At 40.7% G+C, this 20,229-nt stretch overlaps 1 protein-coding gene across 1 annotated transcript in view; it reads right to left on the bottom strand.

Moving 5' to 3' along the window:
• Positions 1–358: 358 nt before the first annotated feature.
• Positions 359–20,229, bottom strand: part of GNS (glucosamine (N-acetyl)-6-sulfatase) — a 31,033-nt gene continuing 11,162 nt past the window's right edge. Inside the window, 7 exon segments of the mRNA XM_043966556.1 lie at positions 359–3,134; positions 3,136–3,175; positions 6,655–6,815; positions 8,197–8,307; positions 9,160–9,267; positions 12,852–12,953; positions 19,391–19,494. Coding sequence (XP_043822491.1) covers positions 2,931–3,134; positions 3,136–3,175; positions 6,655–6,815; positions 8,197–8,307; positions 9,160–9,267; positions 12,852–12,953; positions 19,391–19,494 — 830 coding nt within the window. The 3' untranslated portion in view covers positions 359–2,930.

The raw sequence follows: 20,229 nt of genomic DNA on the forward strand, positions 1-20,229 counted from the left end.
TTGCAACCCTCTGTGTTACATCATGCAAAAGTGGGCCAACTTTTACTATCAACTGTATTGTTTAAAATTTGGTTAGAGAGGATAGACTTGTCTGTTATCGGCACCATTCCTCAGATCTATTGCTGCCTAGAATTGAAATGGATAGTCGTCTCACAGAAACAAGATTATAGGAAAAATTAATTCAAGGCACAATGGGTGTTGCCTTTTGACAGAATTTTATAGAAAGTCTCAGCTATGAGGGTAGTTGCCCATTTAAAACATTTTATATGATATCCATCTCTTAAACCAGAACATGGGTTTAGTCATTCTGTATTCTAGAATAGCATATGCAGAATAAGACACACAAAAACAAGGTCTCTTTTTCCATTAGACACAGTTTAATTCATTGAAAAGTGCAGCAGTGAACAGGGTCCTTGGAAGGGCACTTTCTAAATCATATGAAATGATACAAAGCAGGGGGATGGTTAAGAAGACAAAACAAACAACATGGCTGTACCTCAGTAGCTTTATAAGCAAAGTACAAAACACGAGCATTTGCTTTGGTGGTTTGCTTAACCAAGACAGCCTTCCAGTGTAAATTCCGGCAAAGTGGTGTTAAAGCCTTACTTTTTTTCTTATAGGTCCCACCCTACAATGTGACAAGTTGTAACATACTGAAAAGTTTCTTTTCCCCCACTTGCTAAGTGACACCCGTTGTTGCCAAGGTTCTCTCATTACTTTTTATCTGCTGTTTTGTAGTCTTAAGTGAACATGTAAAGTGTCTGAATTTGACAGATGACTTGATGGTGAGAGACAGCTTCCTAAAGGAAGGTCCATAAGGCAAGGCCTCTATCCATCTTAACAGTTACATGGCTCTTGTGTAATAAAAGGTGCAGAAAGGACATGGTCATCTGAAGAAAAAAGTAGCACAAATACTCCAGCCACAAGAAGGGTCAACAAGTGGTGGAGAATAACCATCTGTGGGAGATCAAGCCTACTTTTCCCTTGGATATGGGACCAGATTTTAGAACTGTCAGAACTACCCCCAAACTCTCCAAAACAAACAAAAGTCTCCTTTGCACAATTTTTACAAAAGATGGAGAGCCAATGAACAATTCTTGGGAGATGGAAAGGCAAAGCAGAGAAGCCATTGAGCTTCCTCCAACCATCACCTGAACATTGAGGGAATGGGGCAGTAATACCACATAGCTAGTTGGCTTTATAATGTTTTTGTGTCTCTAGTGCCTGTACTTGGAAACTTGAGTAAGGGGACTTTCTCAGTGACTAAATGGGAAAATACATTTCTTTTTACTCAGGAAAAATGGTAGTATTTATTTTTATCAGTAAGTATACTGTGTTAGATGAGAATCAGTTTGCTTATGTTATTTCACCCTTGTAAAGAATCAAACAATGTAAAAGAAAAAAAAAGTCAACCCCCATGCTAGACATCCCGGTTTGTCTTATGCCATTTCAATTTAAAGAATGGCTTTTTGACACTAACTATACATCTCCTCATGTTGCTATGGGTTTTTCCACAGGTATAACATGCAGAGGTTAATCTGAATTACATATCTAAATCAAAAATCCCACATGAAACAGGAATCATGTAAAAGAATAAATCCTATGGCTACTAACCCAGAATTGCTATCTGACTACTGGTGAAAAAACAAGATACTTATTAAAGCTTTGTGTACAACCCTAAATAAAGCTAAAAATAATTTTTTTTTTGCCTGAGACAAGTCAGTCCATTACAAACCACATATTCCTTCTGCCTGCCCTTCTATAAACTTTTTCTATTTTAGAAGTAAGTTAGATTATCAATACTGCATGGCGTTAAGATCCCTCAAAGTAGGAAACTGTTAGTTTTTCTCAACAGTGAGACAGGGAAAAATATTAGTCTTCCTCCAATATACGGACCAGGGTTAAACCACAGAAGCTTCTTACGATTCTAGAGTATTTAATGATCTTAGAGAGGAAAGGGACAGAATTATTTCTACTTTTCAGTCAACCACTGGAGGAGAAGTGTGGGCAATGGGAACACACAGTTTCTTGCAAGATTTGAAAAACGCCTGCAACTTGACACAGGAGCCAAACCCCCAAAGTCAAGACTGGCTTAAGAGCCAACTACTTGGCAGGTATTTAGTTGAAAGGGTGGTACTCCAATCTGTCAATTTAAGACTAAGCTTCCAAAAGCAGGCGCTCAAGTGAGACCTCTTATCAGTGCCCTGCCATGTGTCACTTCTCAATATCACAGGGAGGAGGACACTCATTTCTTTCTGGGGAAAACAAGCTTGTTTTTGGGGCACAGTCAGGGACTGTTCATCATAAACTTTATAAGCAGCATCTGGTTTTATTTATCAGCAGCTCCAAGAGAGGTCACCTTTAAAATACCAGCCAAGTGAATTAGGGTTTTGTTTTTTTTTTTTAAAATGAAAATTTGCAGCTGAATTAAGACAATCTTTTTCTAGGGAGGATGTCTAAAGTATCAGTCCAATATTTTAAAAAAACCAAAACAAACCAAAACAGGAAAGGACTGGTCTATGAAGTCTGGGATGCTGCCACACTCATGATACGAAAGTTAGTGATATTGCTTATAGTCGAAAGACTATGGCACTTGTTCAATTCAGATCACGAGTCATATTATGGTCATCAGAATTCTATGTTGGCATTTCTTATATGAAAACACTAAAAATTTGAAATACTGCAAGAGGGATATGCAGGGTTTAACTTCTGTACCAACAAGGGCAAAAACGGAAATAATTTATCTAAATTCATTTGTAAACTCATTCTTTAGATGTTATTCGGTTACCGAACCACAGGTTATCACAGGAACTCTGGGTTATAAAAGTATGCAAAACCCCAAAATGTGAGTAAATGGATCACAGTTTGGCCACCTCCAGCTGTGGTGGGAATTGGAGTTCACAGTTTTTAAAGCATATTGCACAAGGAAGTCAGCTGATTGAGTTTCTTTCCCCCAAAAAGGATTTAAAATGAGAAGCCAGTCCAGAAGCTCTTCCAGGCATGTCTCGACGATTTGGAGAGAGATCCACTATAGTCCACTCCAGGAGAGAAATGCAGAGAGGAATCCAACTGTGTAGGCTAGGAAAGGTTACTCCAGAGATGATTTTTAAAAACCTTCGAGTCCTGATACTGCCCACCGTAATTGTTGAACATGAGACGTGGGTCCAAACTATACCTGAATGAAGATAGAGAGGGAAAAAGGTATCAACTCTAGTTAGTTACCCATTAGAACTTTTGTTCTTACTCCAAGGAGACAGTAATAGGTGCCCAATGGAAGAAGCAGTCCTTGACTTGGAAAGTAATTAACTAAGGACTGACTCCTCTAGACACACAGAAAAATCTAATGAACCTGCAAAGGCAATGAATGCATCATCAAAAACTCTTTATAAGCTGGATATGATTTGCTGAAAGGATGCAGATAAAGAAATAACTAGAAATGACAGTAAGAGGATGAAGGACTGTGAGGGGAGAACATTAAGAAAATAAATGTGATGAGAAGACCATGTAAGATATACATAATAAATGCTTGGGACTATTAATTTTCGTCTTATTTTCCCAAAATCCTATAAAGGCCCAATTCTGTGAAAAAAAAATCAGATTCTTAAAAGAACTTCAAGCACAGTCTAATGTTTCACACTAATAACACATAAAGGTGAACATTTAAACCAGTTATGAGATTCTTCTAGTGTCCTCTTTTAAAACTCCCAACATAACTATGGCAGAAAGAACACACTTAGGGAGTCAGGACACCCACAATCGACTGATGACTATGTGCCCCTGGAAAAGTCGTATATTTTATCTTTTGACCTGTCAAAGGAGAGACTAGATTGTGACCATTGGATTCTGTACTGTCAATGTGCATCCCTGTTACACCTCTTGTGATTTCTGATACACCAAATAAAGACGGACAATTTAAGATGCCAGGAACCTGGAACAAGGAATGGTGTTCTTAGAAGATGAGGCTATTTGGGACGTAAGGAAAATGAGACCAGGCATTCCCTGGATCATCACTATAGGTCTAGGTGATGCTTCTGCATTGACACAGAGTCAAGTAGGAAAGTGTTCACGAGAGCAATATTAAGGTCCAGCAATGGAATGGCTGGAAGTCTGCCGACTTTATTGCAGTTAGATTTCTCCAGTTCTCTACACAAGATTCTGTAGCATAGCAGCTGATGAAATGCTGAGAGAGGCAAGTGTCCAGGAAAAAATTATTTGTTTCCAAAGTATCCGTTGCTATAGACATGCAGCTGTTTATCTGGTTTGATAAATGACTGCTATGCTGAGAATGAAAATTATTTGAAAGTTTCAAAGTCAGTTAATCAGGGGAAGGTTATGCTTACTCTGCAGAGGGTTGAGCCTCCTAACGAAAGCAAAGAGTTCCTATAGCTGCATTCTCACTTAATTGGTCTGTATACAAAGGACCAAGAGCAGAAAACTAGAGAGTAAAGTTTCAATTTAGTCCCTAGTGACTTGATAGATGGTATCTAAACTCACCATAGTTCATAAAAACTTGAAGTAAAACATAATTTACTATACGAATATCATGTAATAAAAATGAGACAATTTAAAGTCAGAATGGATTTGAGCGATCTCTGGTATGTGCATTCCCTCCAGGGGCGTGGATCACAGCCCATCCATGACCTTTCATTCTAGTCTGCTCTTCTCCATGTCTTTCTGAAAATCCTTCACAGAGAATGATACCAATGGCCTCTTTGTGGCCTTATCTTGCCCTGGTTCTTTCTTTATTTCAGAGATATCAGATGCATAACTCAGGGAAACTTACCCCTCACACTTGCTATTGTTATAAAAGCAGCAAGATAGCATTGGTTTTAAAGTCAGTAAGCTGAGCAAGACTTTTCTATGCAAACCTTATAAAGCAGTATATAAATAGGAGTTATTTCAGAAATTAGAAGCAAGAGGTCTCTGTGCTCAAGGTGTGATTCCTCCTTCAATATTTTACAATAATCACCCCTCACCCTAACTGGGTCCTAGTCCCTGTTCAGCCTTTAGCTTGTATGAGCTTGGGCAATTGCTTTCACTGCTTGCTAAACATTTTCTAACTACAAAATGAGAATGTTGGACTAGATTACTTCTTTTTTTGGCAGCGCAATAAGGGTTAAGTGACCTGCCAGGGTCACCATGCTAGTAAGAGTCAAGGGTCAAGTGTCTGACGCTTGATGTGAACTCAGGTCCTTCTGAATCCAGGGCTAGTGCTTTATCCACTGTGCCACCTAGCTGCCCCTGACTAGATTACTTCTAAAGTGACTACAGGCTCTAATGTTCTGGAAAATATACTAGCTTAGAATACAAGGTGGGGCTGGCCACTGGATTCCATTAACTCCAAGAGCAACAAGTTTCTGAACTCCAAATTACTAAGTAAAAAAAAAAAAAAGGCAGGTAGAAACTTACCCATATCACAAATGCCAATGTATCAGGTGCCAGGGAACAAAGAGCCATAAAGGCCAGAGAACAATTTGCCCAAATTGAGATGTGAGTTTAGCTGGCAAGAAGCATCATCCACAATGGATTAGAAAGAACTCATGGGGGGCAGCTAGATGGCACAGTGGATAGAGCACTGGCCCTGGATTCAGGAGTACCTGAGTTCAAATCCGGCCTCAGACACTTAACACTTACTAGCTGTGTGACCCTGGGCAAGTCACTTAACCCTCATTGCCCCGCAAAAACAAAAAAACAAAAACAAAAACAAAAACAAAACACAAAAAAAAGAACTCATGGAGGCCTCGTTTTCATCTTTTTCTGGACTTCTCAGTCTCAGTATAAGAGGTGGGTGGACTACCTCAATAAACCACAAGTGAAGGCAGGCGGGAGGTTAAATGCCTTGCCTGGGGTCACACAGCTAGGAAATGTCTGTGGGAGGATTTGGACTCGGGTCTTCCTGACTCCCAGTCCAAGGCCCTAGCCAGTGAGCCACCTGAACATCTTGATCTAGGTTCTTGATCAATATATGGGTACCTTTAGTGCAGGTCTATACATCCAGTACCTTTCCCCTCTAATATATATGACCATTTCATATACCTTCCCTATTTTTCTAATGCACCAATTATTGTGTTCAAATCAGTTTGTAATATGCTACGCATGTCCACCCATAAGTCTTCACTGCTCTCTGGAGACTGTGACGCATCAATAGAGAGAATACTAGTGGTGAAAACCTAGGTTTAGGTCGGATCATTTAAAGCACCAAGCAGTTACACAGATGTAATACAGCCTACTCTCTAGCAATTCTAGACCCTCGCCCCATTATTTTTCTGAAGCGTCTTACCTGCTCACTTATCCAACAATTCGGGAGTCAGTAATATCCAGACTCCTCACAATACTCAAGAAAGGTCTCTAAGGTCTCATTAGAATAAGCAAACTATACAAAATGTGGTATTTGAGGGGGAAAAGGATGGCAAAAAGGCTTACTAGTAACGATACAATCATGCTATACATAACACTTCACAGATATCTCCTTTTCTCGAGCAACCCTGGGAGATAAACAGAGAGACCATCACTGATTGGCTGAAAAGGAACCAACAGAGCTGGTCGTGACTCCCAGCTGGTTCACGAGTCCCACTGCTCTGCACGGCCGTTTGTGGCTGCCATGCTTCCAGAGGATTTATTTCATAATTAATTGTAAGAGGAGGAAAAACTTACTCTGGATCAAAAACCCCTGGTGTACGGCATGTTGGTCCAGAACAAGACTGTAACATCATTAGCCGGTAATTCATTTTCCCTAAGAGCTCCGGATCTATAGTTTTCGCAATATTGTCAATTTGATGTGGGTCAGCAGTCAGATTATAGACTTCCACAAACACCTATGAGATAAGGGGAGAGAGAATTGAAAAAAACCCATACTAAATATGGATATCTTATTCACAAATAACATAGCTAGAAAATGACCCAAACTGTTCAGATAGGATGGCTATAGTGTTACTTATACGGATTATAAGTATCAGCATATTCAGGTTGATCATCTCTAAAATTACTCATTACAATGCATTACAATGCATCTATTTAAGATATGGAGTAAAGAAAAAACAAAACAGAAATGAAAGCCCCACTTCCCCCAACCTGAGGGGGATGTTTGATGTTATGGCAGCAGACGCCTCTCTGTTGGTTTTCCGTAGCTACTACCAGACTGAAGCAATCATCTTGGTTTGGGGTGATCTCTGCTTACGAGCGAGCTACCTGTTTGGTTTATCATGCTTAGACTGGATTTGGTTCACGCTTCTTTGTACAAGGTGGTGGTTGGGTCTTGGTCTCTTCTTGTGAGGATGTGGGTCTGAGGATTCATCAGGGGCCTACTTGATCTGACTACGTGTATCACACAGCTATCCGACTTTCACAGTAAATGTTTCGTATGGTTTTGTTCTAGTGTTTTCCTTCCACATATTTCAGGCATACGGCCTATATCCAGACAACAGAATGCTTGACAGGTTTGTGGATGAAATGACGGTTAAGAAGAATGTGATAAATATTGGCCAAAACATGACTTTATTTATCAAAATACATCATGATAAAAGAGGCTAAGCCCTAAAGCAGGAGATCACAACGCTAACAATCAGCTACTCACAGGGAAGAATTCTTAGTGTTTGCACTAATCGCTGTCTGCTAAAGACATCCTTTCAATTCCAAGGATGGAGTTGAAGCCCTCCACCTTTACTCTAACGATGGTGTAACAGTAATAATAGGAGAAGGAACTGTTCTAGTAATACAAACACTGAATTAGAGAAGGGATGGGACCTGTGACTTTGCTGGTAAATGGAACTCTTGGATAAGTAAACTCTTTCCACAAATGCAAACTGGCACCTTCTCTACATCTCACATTTATAGAGCTGCCTGGGGTGCCAAGAGGTTCAGTCACACAACCAATTTGTGTCAGAAGAGGGACTCGAACTCAGGTCTTTCTAGCTCCCTCTTCATTACGTGATGTCACCACTCTGGGGGTATTTCATTCACCTATAACGAGGTATCCCTTTATTTAGGTTGGGGACAGAAGACCTTGTTTTGGGAAACACGGCTGGGATGTTTATAAAAAGTTAACATACTAATCTTTCTGGGTAGGTTGACTTTCCCTAGGGAACTCCATGTATTCACACTGTTCTTGCAATTATTCTACAAATGATTCAGGGCTGAGTTTCAAGGGCCTATGCACTGGAAAAAGACAAACTAGGGATGGGGACAAGTGTGTCTTACCTCTTGATCATCAAATTCACAATACTGCAAATTCCATGACTTGGACATTGTCCTCACACAGGCATATGTGTTGTTGTAAGCATCTTCACACACGCAGTCTGGAAAACATTGCTGTCAGAAGATTAAAAACAAAAACAAATGTGACCATTTGCTCACAGGGCCAGATGTCAAGCAGTCTACAGAGGCTTTCAGTAAAGTGGCAGCAGTGCTGGTTATCAGAATTCTCCACTGGCCCAGGCAGAGGGGCTATAATCTAATGGGCACATGAGAGGTAAGGAGAGGTAAGGCGCAATAGCAGCAATTCTCAGAAAAGGTTTGGAGTGGGAAGAAGTTGATACCATTGGATGCCCAAACTGCCATAATCTAAATTTTCATTTGACACAGCCCCTCCCTCACTGGGAGGTGCGAGTGCCAACTATTCTAAGTTCTTTATAATTTAAGTGAAGGATTTGATATTAAAAGGGAAGAAGGTATTGAATGCTTAAACTTTTCAGAGTCAACACCATAGCCTAATGCAGAAAACGTTATCTTCTCCAAAGACATTTATTTTAGATGCCTGGATGCCACCAACAATTACGGGCAAGGGATGGCTGATATGGGCAAATGCCAAAGGAAGGCTACAGGTTTAAGCCCTATTGGTGTTCTCTGCACAATGGTATAGGTGACATGCCTACCCTCTGTTCTTTCACAAAGAGCAGCCTTCAGATATGAGGGGCACTCTTAAGTGTGGACAGATGAGCACCTTGCTACTACTGGGGGGTAAAAGCACCACTAAATGATTCATTGCTGTGTGCACAAGACAGGTCAAGATCACATTTCGACATTCTCCAGGAGTCCTGTGGCACAGAATGGGAAACTGGATCTCAGATCCAAGGTTACAGCAGGGGACGTTTCTAGGCCAAGTCACTTGTAATAAAATTCAAATGACACAAAAGGGGGAAAAATTAAGCTGACTCTGCTTACACTGACTCCAGGGCCCATAGCAGGACAAGTTGGGTCGGTGCCATTATATCCTTCTCCTTGATATTCCACCAGGACATCTGATCTCCAAGTCAAATTATTGTTCCCTCTCTAAAAAGGAAACACAGTAGTTTTCTGTTAAGCAATCACTGTCCATCATGGAAAAGAAACACAAATTTATTTACCCAACTGCAGAAAATTAGCTTTGGATCCCAGACTAAATGGTCTCAATTTCTAATTACTAAATTTGAAGCCATGTTAAGAAAAAAACCAAACCAAACCACAACAAAAAAGGTAACTCAAGCATTTAAGTGCTCACTATATGCTAGGCACGGGGTATGTAACAGGTAAACAAAGACAAAAACAAAATAATCCCTGTCCTCAAGGAGCTTATATTCTATTACAGGAAATAAGCAAATAGAAGTATATGCAAAATACAAAGAAAATATGGGGAGATTTTTTTTGGGGGGGGGGAGTTGGAGAAAGAAATTAGGAAAAGCCTCCAGGAGGTGCTGATTGAGTTGAACTATGAAATAAACTAAGGATTCTAGGCAGCAGAGGTGGGGGACAAATGCATTCGAGCCCCCAGGGAAAGCCAATGCAAAGGCAGAACACATGAAATATGTATGTAATAAAGAGCAAAAAGCCCAATTTAGTGATCTCAGAGCATATGAAGAAGGGTAAGGCTGGTTTGCAAGGGTTAAGAAGGGCTTTATCTTTAAAACTGTACAAAGGAGCTTTGTATTTGACTAGAGATAATAGGGGGTCCCCAGCATTTGAGCACTGGGGGCACAGGTGATGGTCATGCTCGAGCTGCAGCTCAAGTGCCAGTAGCTGAGCACAGAGACTAGTTTGGAGTGGAAAGACTGGAAGCAAAAAGACCAATTAGGAGGTGACAGCAGCTTAGCTGAGAGATAGAGCCTGAAGCAGGGCAATGGCTGTGAGTGGAGAGAAAGGGATGGACATTAGATACTGTGAAGGTACAGCCAACAAGATGGAACAACTGAGTGGAGGTGTGAGCTGAATGAGAATGTTACTGAGCTGAAGATGTAGGTAACTCCCAGGATGGTGGTCCTCTAGGCAGAAAGAAAATTAGGAAAAGGGATAGGTTTAGAACAAGACATCAAGGTAGTTTCTGTCATGCTGAGTTTGGGAAACCTATAGGACATCCAGTGTGAAATGTCCAATTGGCAGATGGTAACATGGGCTGAGAGCTCTGTAGAGCAACATAAAGATGACTGAGAAGTCCTGGCATTTCCATAGCATCTTGTACCTTGAGCGTTCAATAGCTTTGTCCCAGGATGTCAGAAAAGATATGTTCCTGTCATAGGAAGAGCCAAGGAAGCACAGAGATTGAGGGACTGGCTAGAGAACAAGGTCCCAGAGCCAAAGGCTATGCTACAATTTATCAAAATGTTTGTGGAGCACAATTTGGGGCATGCCAACCACAGCATGGGGTATCTGCCCTCAAGGGACTCAGCACATGTTTGGGGGAGAGGGAACAAATGAGGAAGACAAATCAGAGCACTACACTAATAAAAAGCATTTAAAGACATTCAGGAAAAATACTACTAACATTTCCCAAAGTTAAAGAAAAAAAGAGCACACAAAACAAAGAGGAAAAGTGCATGTAAACACCTTACCATTTTTTGGGGGGTTGTTTTGGTTTTTTTGTTTGTTTTAAGGGGCAATGAGGGTTAAGTGACTTGCCCAGGGTCACACAGCTATTGATGTCAAGTGTCTGAGGCCGGATTTGAACTCAGGTCTTCTGGAATCCAAGGCCAGTGCTTTATCCACTGTGCCACCTAGCTGCCCCAACACCTTCCCATTTAACAAAGTGCAGGCAAGTGAATTAGACAAGGAGTATCTGCTGTGCCTCTTTGCTTGTTCACTTGGAAAGGATATTGATGGACAGCCGCACTACCAAATGAAGTCTCAGCCCCCTCAGAAGCACGATGCTGATGCTTCCTCAAGTACTTTACCTTGTCTGGCTGCTTGAATAAAAGCTTTGTAAAAGCCCAGGAAACTCTGGGGGGTTAACGGGAGGAAGCAAGACTGTTCCCTTGCAGCTGGGGGAGGGGGCTGGCGGTGAAGGGGTGCGGGACTGCTCCAGAGGCAATCCAAGAGCTCTGAGGTGTATTTTAAATAATCCCTTGGCCATGGGCTGTTCCTCTGGACCCCACGGGCAGGAGCAGGCGCAGCGAGGTAGACTCAGGCCTGATCAGGACTTGGGGGAGAAGTTTTCCTAACAATCAGGACTGCTCAAGGATAGAAAGGGTGACTGGGAATCACAGCGCCCCCTCTCTCACCTGAGGCTGGAATAATAGTAGTAACTAACATTTATACAATGCTTACCATGTGCCAGGGACTGTGCTCAGCACTTCGCAATCATTATCTCATTTGGTCCAGACTCTGAGGAACCTTCCAACTCAATCTGGCTTTAGGGCCAGAAGAATAATGAGCACATGGCAGGTGGTGATAGCTCTGACCCCTCTATGCACTCAAGCCTGGTTCCTTTTCCAGATCCCTAAAGAAATAATGGGTGCCCCGAACTCACAGGGAACCTCCCCTTTAGAGGATGCACAATACAAAAGGTCTATGATTTCAGAGTAGACACTTCCCTCCACCAAGGCAAATGACAACCTGTCCTTGCCTTTCTTAGGTGCCATGGAATTGTCTAAGACATAAAGAGGATACGTGACTTGGCCAGGGTCACCCAGATGCTAAAGGTCAGATGGGCTTTAAAGCATTGTCTCTAAGCCCAGTAGTCTACCTACCATACCAAGTTGCCCCCAAACCTCAGAGAAGGTTAGGAATATTGAGGCATTCTAGATAACAAATTAAAATGGAAGCAGCTAAACAGGTGACACAATGAACCAGTCATTTAACTTCAACCTGCCTCAGTTTCTTCATCTATAAAAGAGAGTTAATAGTACCTACCTACTAGGGCAGTTGTGAGGATCAAATGACATAATACTTGTTAAAGTGATTTGTTAACCTTAAAGCACCATATAAATGATAGCTCTTTTAATTAGCTATTCTTTTTTTTTTTTTTTTAGTGAGGCAATTGGGGTTAAGTGACTTGCCCAGGGTCACACAGCTAGTAAGTGTTAAGTGTCTGAGGCCGGATTTGAACTCAGGTACTCCTGACTCCAGGGCCAGTGCTCTATCCACTGTGCCACCTAGCTGCCCCTAATTAGCTATTTTTAAAAGCAACCCCCACTTAAATCCTCTTCTAACGGTTGACATAATGAATGCAAAGCACTCTGAAAATCTCAAAGCCCAATGTCAGTTGCTTATTGTTAAGGAATGGAAGCACAATGCTGACTAAAGGCCTGGCAAATGACTTGTCGAACATCCAGATTAATTAAATTTAGAAAAGATCCTCACCAGAAGGGTGGCCACAGCAATTCAAAGACCATCTAGTCTATTGACCCAGAAGAGGCTGCCTTTTGGAGAAAGTCCCTGTCCAGTGAAATCTTAGGTCTCTGAAATACTGGAGTCAGAGGACACATATGGCTCTATAACTTTTCTATCTGTTGTAAAGAGAAATATGTTAAAATTGTCTGTTAAGTTTTACTACGGGAACCTCTGTGGGGAAAATACAGGCAGGGGATAAAAGGGCTTGGTACTTAGGGACGTGCAGATCAATTATTATGTATTCATAATCACCCTCAGGAAAATGCTAAACTTACCAAGATGGGTAACAGGGACCTTCCATCCATTTGAGTCTTGTTCAAGTCATAGCCTGCAATGTCCAAAATAGTGGGACCCAAGTCAATGTTGGAGATGAGCATCTATGGGTGAGAAAAGAAAAGCAAGTCTAGGACACAGCAGGTCTGGTATTGTGCCCAAATACATGCTCAGCGATCCACAAGAAGCACTCCTTGCACATCGATGCTTATATTACATTACCACCTAGTTACTTTTGTTTTAATTATCTGAGTATAAGGGAAGTAAAAATGAGACTGCATTTCCCCAAAAGTAGTCTTCTTGGAAGACAATCTAAGACTTTCACTGCTCACAACATTCCTAGAACCAATTTAAAAGTGATACTTTGGGGCAGGGAAGGTACACCCCCCCCCCCTTCATTGGATCCAGTATCAACTGCAGCTGGTTCCAAATGACACTATTTTTTAAAAAAAGAAATTTTTAAAAAGTCTACCAAAATCAAGGCTAATAAAGTAATGTGATAAGCTTTGAAAGGAATTTCAGTAAGGGAATTCAAAAAATAGTTTAAGCACTGGAAGCATTAGAATAAGAGCAAAGCTCTCAAAGTAACTAGTGAAGGGAACAACACTCAATTGTGCAGGTAAGCTTTGCTATGTAATCATTGCTTTGTTGCTCCAGCTAATTTTGTAAGCTCTTCAAGAATATCTACTGCACACATTTCCTTTCCCATAGCAGCTAACACAGGACTGGGCCCCAAATACGAACCTTAGACACTGCTAAGTTTGAGAAAAATTGTTAACAAACAGTAGATAAAGAACATGATCAAAGTAAATAGTTTATTAGGTTCTGAAAGGAAAGAACAGTTTTCTACCTCTAGGTAGAAAGCCAGAGCAGCTGCTAAAGAGAATTTTCTGGAAACATGTCTCCCCTACCACTTTTATTTTCTAAACTTAAGGGAATAAAGGCAAGGATGTGAACAAAGGCCAGTGTTTACGGCTCTATTCATTAGGCATCACATTTTCACTTGACTCAAAGCTGTGGTGTTTTCTAGAGTGGGGTTTCCTGAGCTTTTTTCACTCATGACTTCTTTGTGCCCAAGAGATTTTTATACAACCCTGGACATATATCTTTATCTATATATCTATATCTATAAAATAGGTACACATAACCTTTAATTGCTGCAACCCCATATCCAACCCACAGTTTAAGAAGCTTTGTTCTACAGGAACACAAGTGCCATTTCATGGGTTCAAATCTAGTGAGACTGGAAATTAGCATCTCCTAGCACACACACAACAAAAGGGAGATGTTATCCAAGGCACCTGAGAAACTAAAAAATAAAATATTCAACAGCTTCAAGGGTTAGCTAGGCTAGTAGTTAAGCTCAGTTTAAACAGCAGCAACAAGAAACAAAGCCTGTCTTCTCTATCTCCTGGGTAATATCAGCAGGACTTGCCCCTACTACGGTTCACTAACACTTTCAGCTTCTGCTTTCAAAAATAGCTACAAGTTCTTTGGTTTTGGGTTACTTTTGATTATTTTTTAGACTCATAGTGACATCAATCAACACACATTTATACCCAGTTTTCAGGTGTAAATGCCATGCTTAAAGTAGGACAGCATATAAAGGGCAATTCTGATATCAAAGATGTCATAACTTCATGGGGTTTGAGGCAGGGAAGAGAGATGACTACTGAATTTAAGAGGCAATTACAGAATTAGGACCAATGTCCTTTTCAGAAAGGACTTAGAAGCTGAACAGCAATGGCTTTCCCTTAGCAGAATTGGCAACACCAGTGGAGCTGAGTTAAGTACTTTCTGTGAGCACAGCAAGAAAAAGAAGAAATGAGAGAAGAGAAGGAAGGAGAAAAACAGGAAGACCTAGAGCACGTGGAGATCACAACCTGGAAGTCTTGTGACTTTTTGCTCTGCCACCCCTCATTCTGCCAGTGAGTTTGTACAATGTTGACAAAAACAGAGGCTGGAAAGAGTAAGAGACAGGTACTTGATATTTGATCAGAGGACACTTTAAGAAAAGTAGGGGGGCAGCTAGGTGGTGTAGTGAATAGAGCACCAGCCCTGGATTCAGGAGGATCTGAGTTCAAATCTGGCCTCAGACCCTTGATGCTTACTAGTTGTTGTGACCCTGGGCAAGTCACTTAACCCTTATTGCCCCACCCAAAATAAAATTTAAAAAAAGAAAAAGAAAAAAGAAAAACTTAAAAAAAAAAGAAAAGAAGGAAATGGAAAGTTACAGCTTAGCACTTAAGAGTGTCAATTTAGTCAAAACTTTGATTCAACATAAATGGCTGGGTAGAAACTCATAATATAAAATTTATACCAAATTACAGACGACCAAAGGAACTGAATTTTTTTTTCCAAATAACTACAGTGAAAATTCAAATTTTAAATCATCTTTCCATGTTGTTGCTCCCTGTTACAAACTAATAAGATGGTCAGATTTACCTCTAATCAACCCCACTTCCAATATACAGCTAGGTCTCAATCAGTTAGAATGATTGATCACTTTAAGTGCTTGAATGCATTAGGAATAGAAATATTCAGTGTAAAGTAAAAAAAAAAAGTGACCACTTCAGGGGAATATATTATTCACATTAATTTGGATCTAGCTAGGTGAAAATAGTTAGCAGGGACTTCTTAAATAGGCCAAGAATTAGAATAAACAATGTGGCATAATAGAAAGATCAAGACTAGGAGTCATGAAATCATAGGCTCCAGAACTACAAGAGGCCTTAGGGATCACTTAAGACTGGGTCTGTGACTTATCTACATTACCACAGCTTAATCACTTACCCACATTTGTGGGGGAAGGAAACTGAACCAGAGCTTAGATACCACTTTTAATGCTAAAGGTACAGACCTCAAGGACTGTTGTTGGTATTAAGCAAGATACAGTGAGACTGAACATAATCACTGGTATTCTAATTAATAATTTAAGGAAGACAAACAAAAGCCTCTAGACTCTGGAAGGTAGAGCTAAGTGTAAATTTAATAATTTTCTACAGGTAAGGATAAGAAAAGGTTCTGGAGAAAAGGAAAATCTTTCCTCTATAAACCATGCCTGGGGCGCAGCTAGGTGGCACAGTGGATAAAAAGCACCAGCTCTGGATTCAGGAGGACCTGAGTTCAAATCTAGCTTCAGACACCTGACACTTACTAGCTGTGTGACCTTGGGCAAACCACTTAACCCTCATTGCCCCACAAAAAACAAAAACAAAATCATGCCCTGACAAACAGTTTGAAGGAAAAAACCCTAAGCATTTAAGTTCAGAACTAATGAAATAAAGGGTCTTTCGAAATCCCCAGACACAGATGCAGTCATATAGAAGTGGTTATTTTGGGAGAATTAAAGTCAAATATTTGCTGAAGGAACAAGGAAATAGAGGGAATAGTAAAGCATTCACAAGGCCACCTCAAGTTCCCAGACAGGAACACATCATGGGCTCTAGTGCCGAGAATTCAAGTGAGTGGAACAACCAGGAAGCATTTTTGTTTAACCAGTTACTACCCCAACACTGACATCCCCTCCCATCCCTGGTGAAGAGAACGGAGCCTCCCCTCCAAGAACCAAATCCAATCTTTATCTGTACAACTCAACTCCAACCTCTGGAGCACCCCTAGAGAAGATGGTACCTCTCCTTGTCCTCCTTTACTTCAGTTTATTTTTGGCTGATGTCCGGCTGGGCATTCTCTCCAATTCATCTTCCATACCACTGCCAGAGCAAATTTCTTAAGGAAGAACTCAGTGCCCTCCATCCTTCACTTCACTGACTCTTGGTCCACATACAAGGCCCCTTCAATCTGGCTCCAACTGGCTGGCACTTCACACTACTCCCCTTCACGTATTCTACCTTCTGCCCTGTTTCGGTGCTGCTTCTCACACTGTATTCCTTGTTTAGAAGGGGCTCCTTCAAAGCCCTCCCAACCCCATTCTATTCCCCTCAACTTGAGAAAAACCACCCCCACACCAGCAAAGTTAACTCCTCCCAATTTCTTGTGGTACTTTTTCTGGTTTTCCTTTGTCCCAGTTAACCACTTGTATAAATGTCACAGCTCAATGCAGCCCCCGGCCCCGCTTTCCCATCAAACTGGAAACCTGACAACTTTTCTTCTGTCTTTGTATTTCTAGACCCTAGCACAGTCTGGTTTATTCAACAAACACTTAAGTACCTAATCTTAATCTTACTCAAATCCATTCCCCTTCCCCACCATAGTTAACGTGATTTCTTTTTTTTTTGTAATTAAAAAAAAAATTAATAGTATCTTATTTTTTCCCCCAACAATGATTTCTTACAACAAATAACTATAAGCTGGAGAAAAATTTTGGCTAAATATTATTCTTATACTGGATTTAAAATCTGCAAACAGAACAGAAAGAGCCCTGGCTTTAAATTCTGGCTCTGTTATTTACTGCTTCTTTACTACTGCTACTACTACCCCAAGACTATGAGTATGTCATTTCATTTTTCTGGGCCTCAGTTTCCTTATTAAGATAATCTAAAGTTCCCTTTTAGAAGCATCTAAATTTTATGATCTCTCCCCCCCAATAAAGAAAAAAAACAAAAACCCCCAAGGCCACTGCATACTTACAGGGGCTGACACGCTAAGAGCTAGTTAGTGGCTCAGACCTGTAGAATATCATGACAACTTGGTATTTACATTACATTTCCAAGCACATAGTAAGAGCACTTAACAGATGCCTGCTGACATGATGGCACAAATGCCAAAGCTCTGCCTCATCATGCCAGGCTGGCTGTAGTGCCAGAACTTTCCCTGGATAAAAGGATGTTGCTCCTTTCCAGACTCCTCAAACCTTCAGCCTGAATCAGGCCACCAGGACTTCCATAGTATCTCTACTATGTAAGAGATGCCCAACTCCTGTGCCAGGAGCCACCCAAGAGAGTGGACCGTTTGGCTTAAAATGGATCTAAGCTACAAGTCCAACTTACTTTGAAAAACTTCATACTTGACTGAAAATTCCATCCAATTTCACCAATTACCATTCTATTGCAAAACCCAACCACCCTTTTCCGTGTCCCCAACTTCTTTTAAGAAGGATGACAAAAGTTCAAATACTAGAGGAATTAATAACCTTTTTGACTTGGGCTTCTTTCTGTGTCCCGGTCAAACTGGATAAACCTCCTTGCCCTGTTCTCCCCCAACTCTGCCTTTATTTCTCTCATAAAAGTCAGGCACCTCGTTCTCTCTCCTTCAACCTGTTCTCTCCCAAGACCTAACTAGGGTCAGACTTCACAGAGGAAGTCTGAAAGAAACCACTGAAAAAAAGCTTTGAAGGACAGCAGGCTCCGGTGCACAGGCTTTGTCTCACTAGCATTTATTTGCTGAAGGAAATTCTTCAGATTTGATTGGCTTACAAGAGCTGAGCTTTGCTGAACTGACTCAATTTTATTAATATTTTGTATTGCCAAATGAAGAGTCCCTATTAAAAGTTTATTCTGTGTGGGCAGCTAGGTGGGGTAGTAGATAGAGCACCAGCCCTGGATTCAGGACCTGAATTCAAATCCAACCTCAGACACTTGACACTAGCTGTGTGACCCTGGGCAAGTCACTTAACTCTCATTGCCCCACCCACCCTCCAAAAAAGTTTATTCTGCTAACAAACATCTTAGATATTTCACCATATCCTCCTTCTCTTGGTTCAAGAAGTTTCTATGGTAGTCAGTTCTCCTGTTCATGGAAATACATATGTTAAAATGATCTAGTCAGCTCCAAATACTAAATACTCACTGCATAGTGACAAGACTGGATGGATTACCAACTTTACAAATTAAACCACTACCACAACAAACAGATTTGGGTGACCCAATGACTTGGGACTAAAAGGGGCCTTTTACTCAGTTATGTTTAGTTTATAATTGCAGAACTTATAAGACAAATTCACATTTATACATGTTATGAAAGCCACTTTTTCTCTTGAGAGAGAAAAGCAGCTGAAGACGAAAAGTGGACTGATAACAAACAAGTGAAAGGATAGCATTTTATTGAAAACTCAAAAGGTTAACTAGAGCTGTGTAATACTCAAGACGATTTTTGAATCAATTTTGGAAATTCTGGCAAATTAAAGTTTTCTTTCAGCTTAACATCTTGGCATAGTAAGAAAAATTAATGGAAGTTTCAGATGATGTGGGCTTTCCAATATATCCTGTCAACTAACATGAAGTACTCAATTACAAAGTATATTAGATTTATTTTACGGAGAACTTGCTTGCCTTTAGCTATCTGAAGAGTATAGGGTAGTAAGCCTGAAGAGGCTGCACGCAAAGGGAAAAAGTAGTTTAAAAAATTGGGATAGGACCATTCTGCTACTATAAAAGAAAACCATTAGCCACGAAGACTCAATGTGTGTGCCAAGAATGCTAATTCTGGAGATATAATAAAACCTCCGAAAGGAGGGGGGACACCTAAGCCGTAGGTCATAAGCATGAACTGATGAACATGGTGTAACTCAGGTCCCAGGACATAGCTACTCTGCACGGACCATTTGTGTGGAATGAGCCTTTTCTGAGGCTCATCATCTCACCTGATTTGTCTGATTTGCTTTGATCCCAGGACCTCGAACCAGTAATGGAACTTTAATATCAAACTCATACAGCTGTCGCTTGTCGATAGGCAAGGAGAACTGCCCTGGAAGACAGAAACACATGTGAGACAGATGCCTCAAAAACCCTGGCTGTACATGATTTCATTCATTTAAGAGAAGAGAAAGTCTTATTCTATCTACCCTAGATCACTTGTGATTTATATAAAGGATAAGCCAAGTTTGGGTCTGCTGCATTAAAATGAATAGAGACAATTTCTTACTCTGCATTTTCCATAGCACGGTAACAACAACTATAGCAAACATTTCTATACTGCTTGTTATGGTCCATGCACTGTGCTAAGTGCTTTACAATTATTATCTCATTTGATTCTCACAACAACCTTTGAGGTAGGTGTGGTTATCATTCCCATTTTTCATATGAGGAAATTGGAAGAGTGCAGTTAAGAGAATATAAATGATTGACACCTGAAATCCTAGATTCACAGCATGGCCCATCTCCTTTATCCATCCCAAAGGATCTCTTATATGCACATGACAATAGCAAAGACAGTCTCAGACACTATCTGAATAGAAATGTTTTAGATGAGTCAGTCTTCTTCCTTTCCTTTGATCTATCTAAAAGTGCATTTGGGGAGGGGGGATGGCAAGAGGGAAAGGTAAAAATGATTCATGCTGCTGTTTTAGTATCAAAACTTGTTTATTTCAGTGATTCACCTAAAGCTTTACAATGAAGACAGTTTCTGCCAAAGAGACTATCTCCCCCCCCCCCCCATGCTCCGATTAGAATGCCTTTCCAAGGTCTCTCTAAATCCTAACTA

The sequence above is a fragment of the Dromiciops gliroides genome, chromosome 5 (genome assembly GCF_019393635.1).
Source record: "Dromiciops gliroides isolate mDroGli1 chromosome 5, mDroGli1.pri, whole genome shotgun sequence".
NCBI lineage: Eukaryota > Metazoa > Chordata > Mammalia > Microbiotheria > Microbiotheriidae > Dromiciops > Dromiciops gliroides.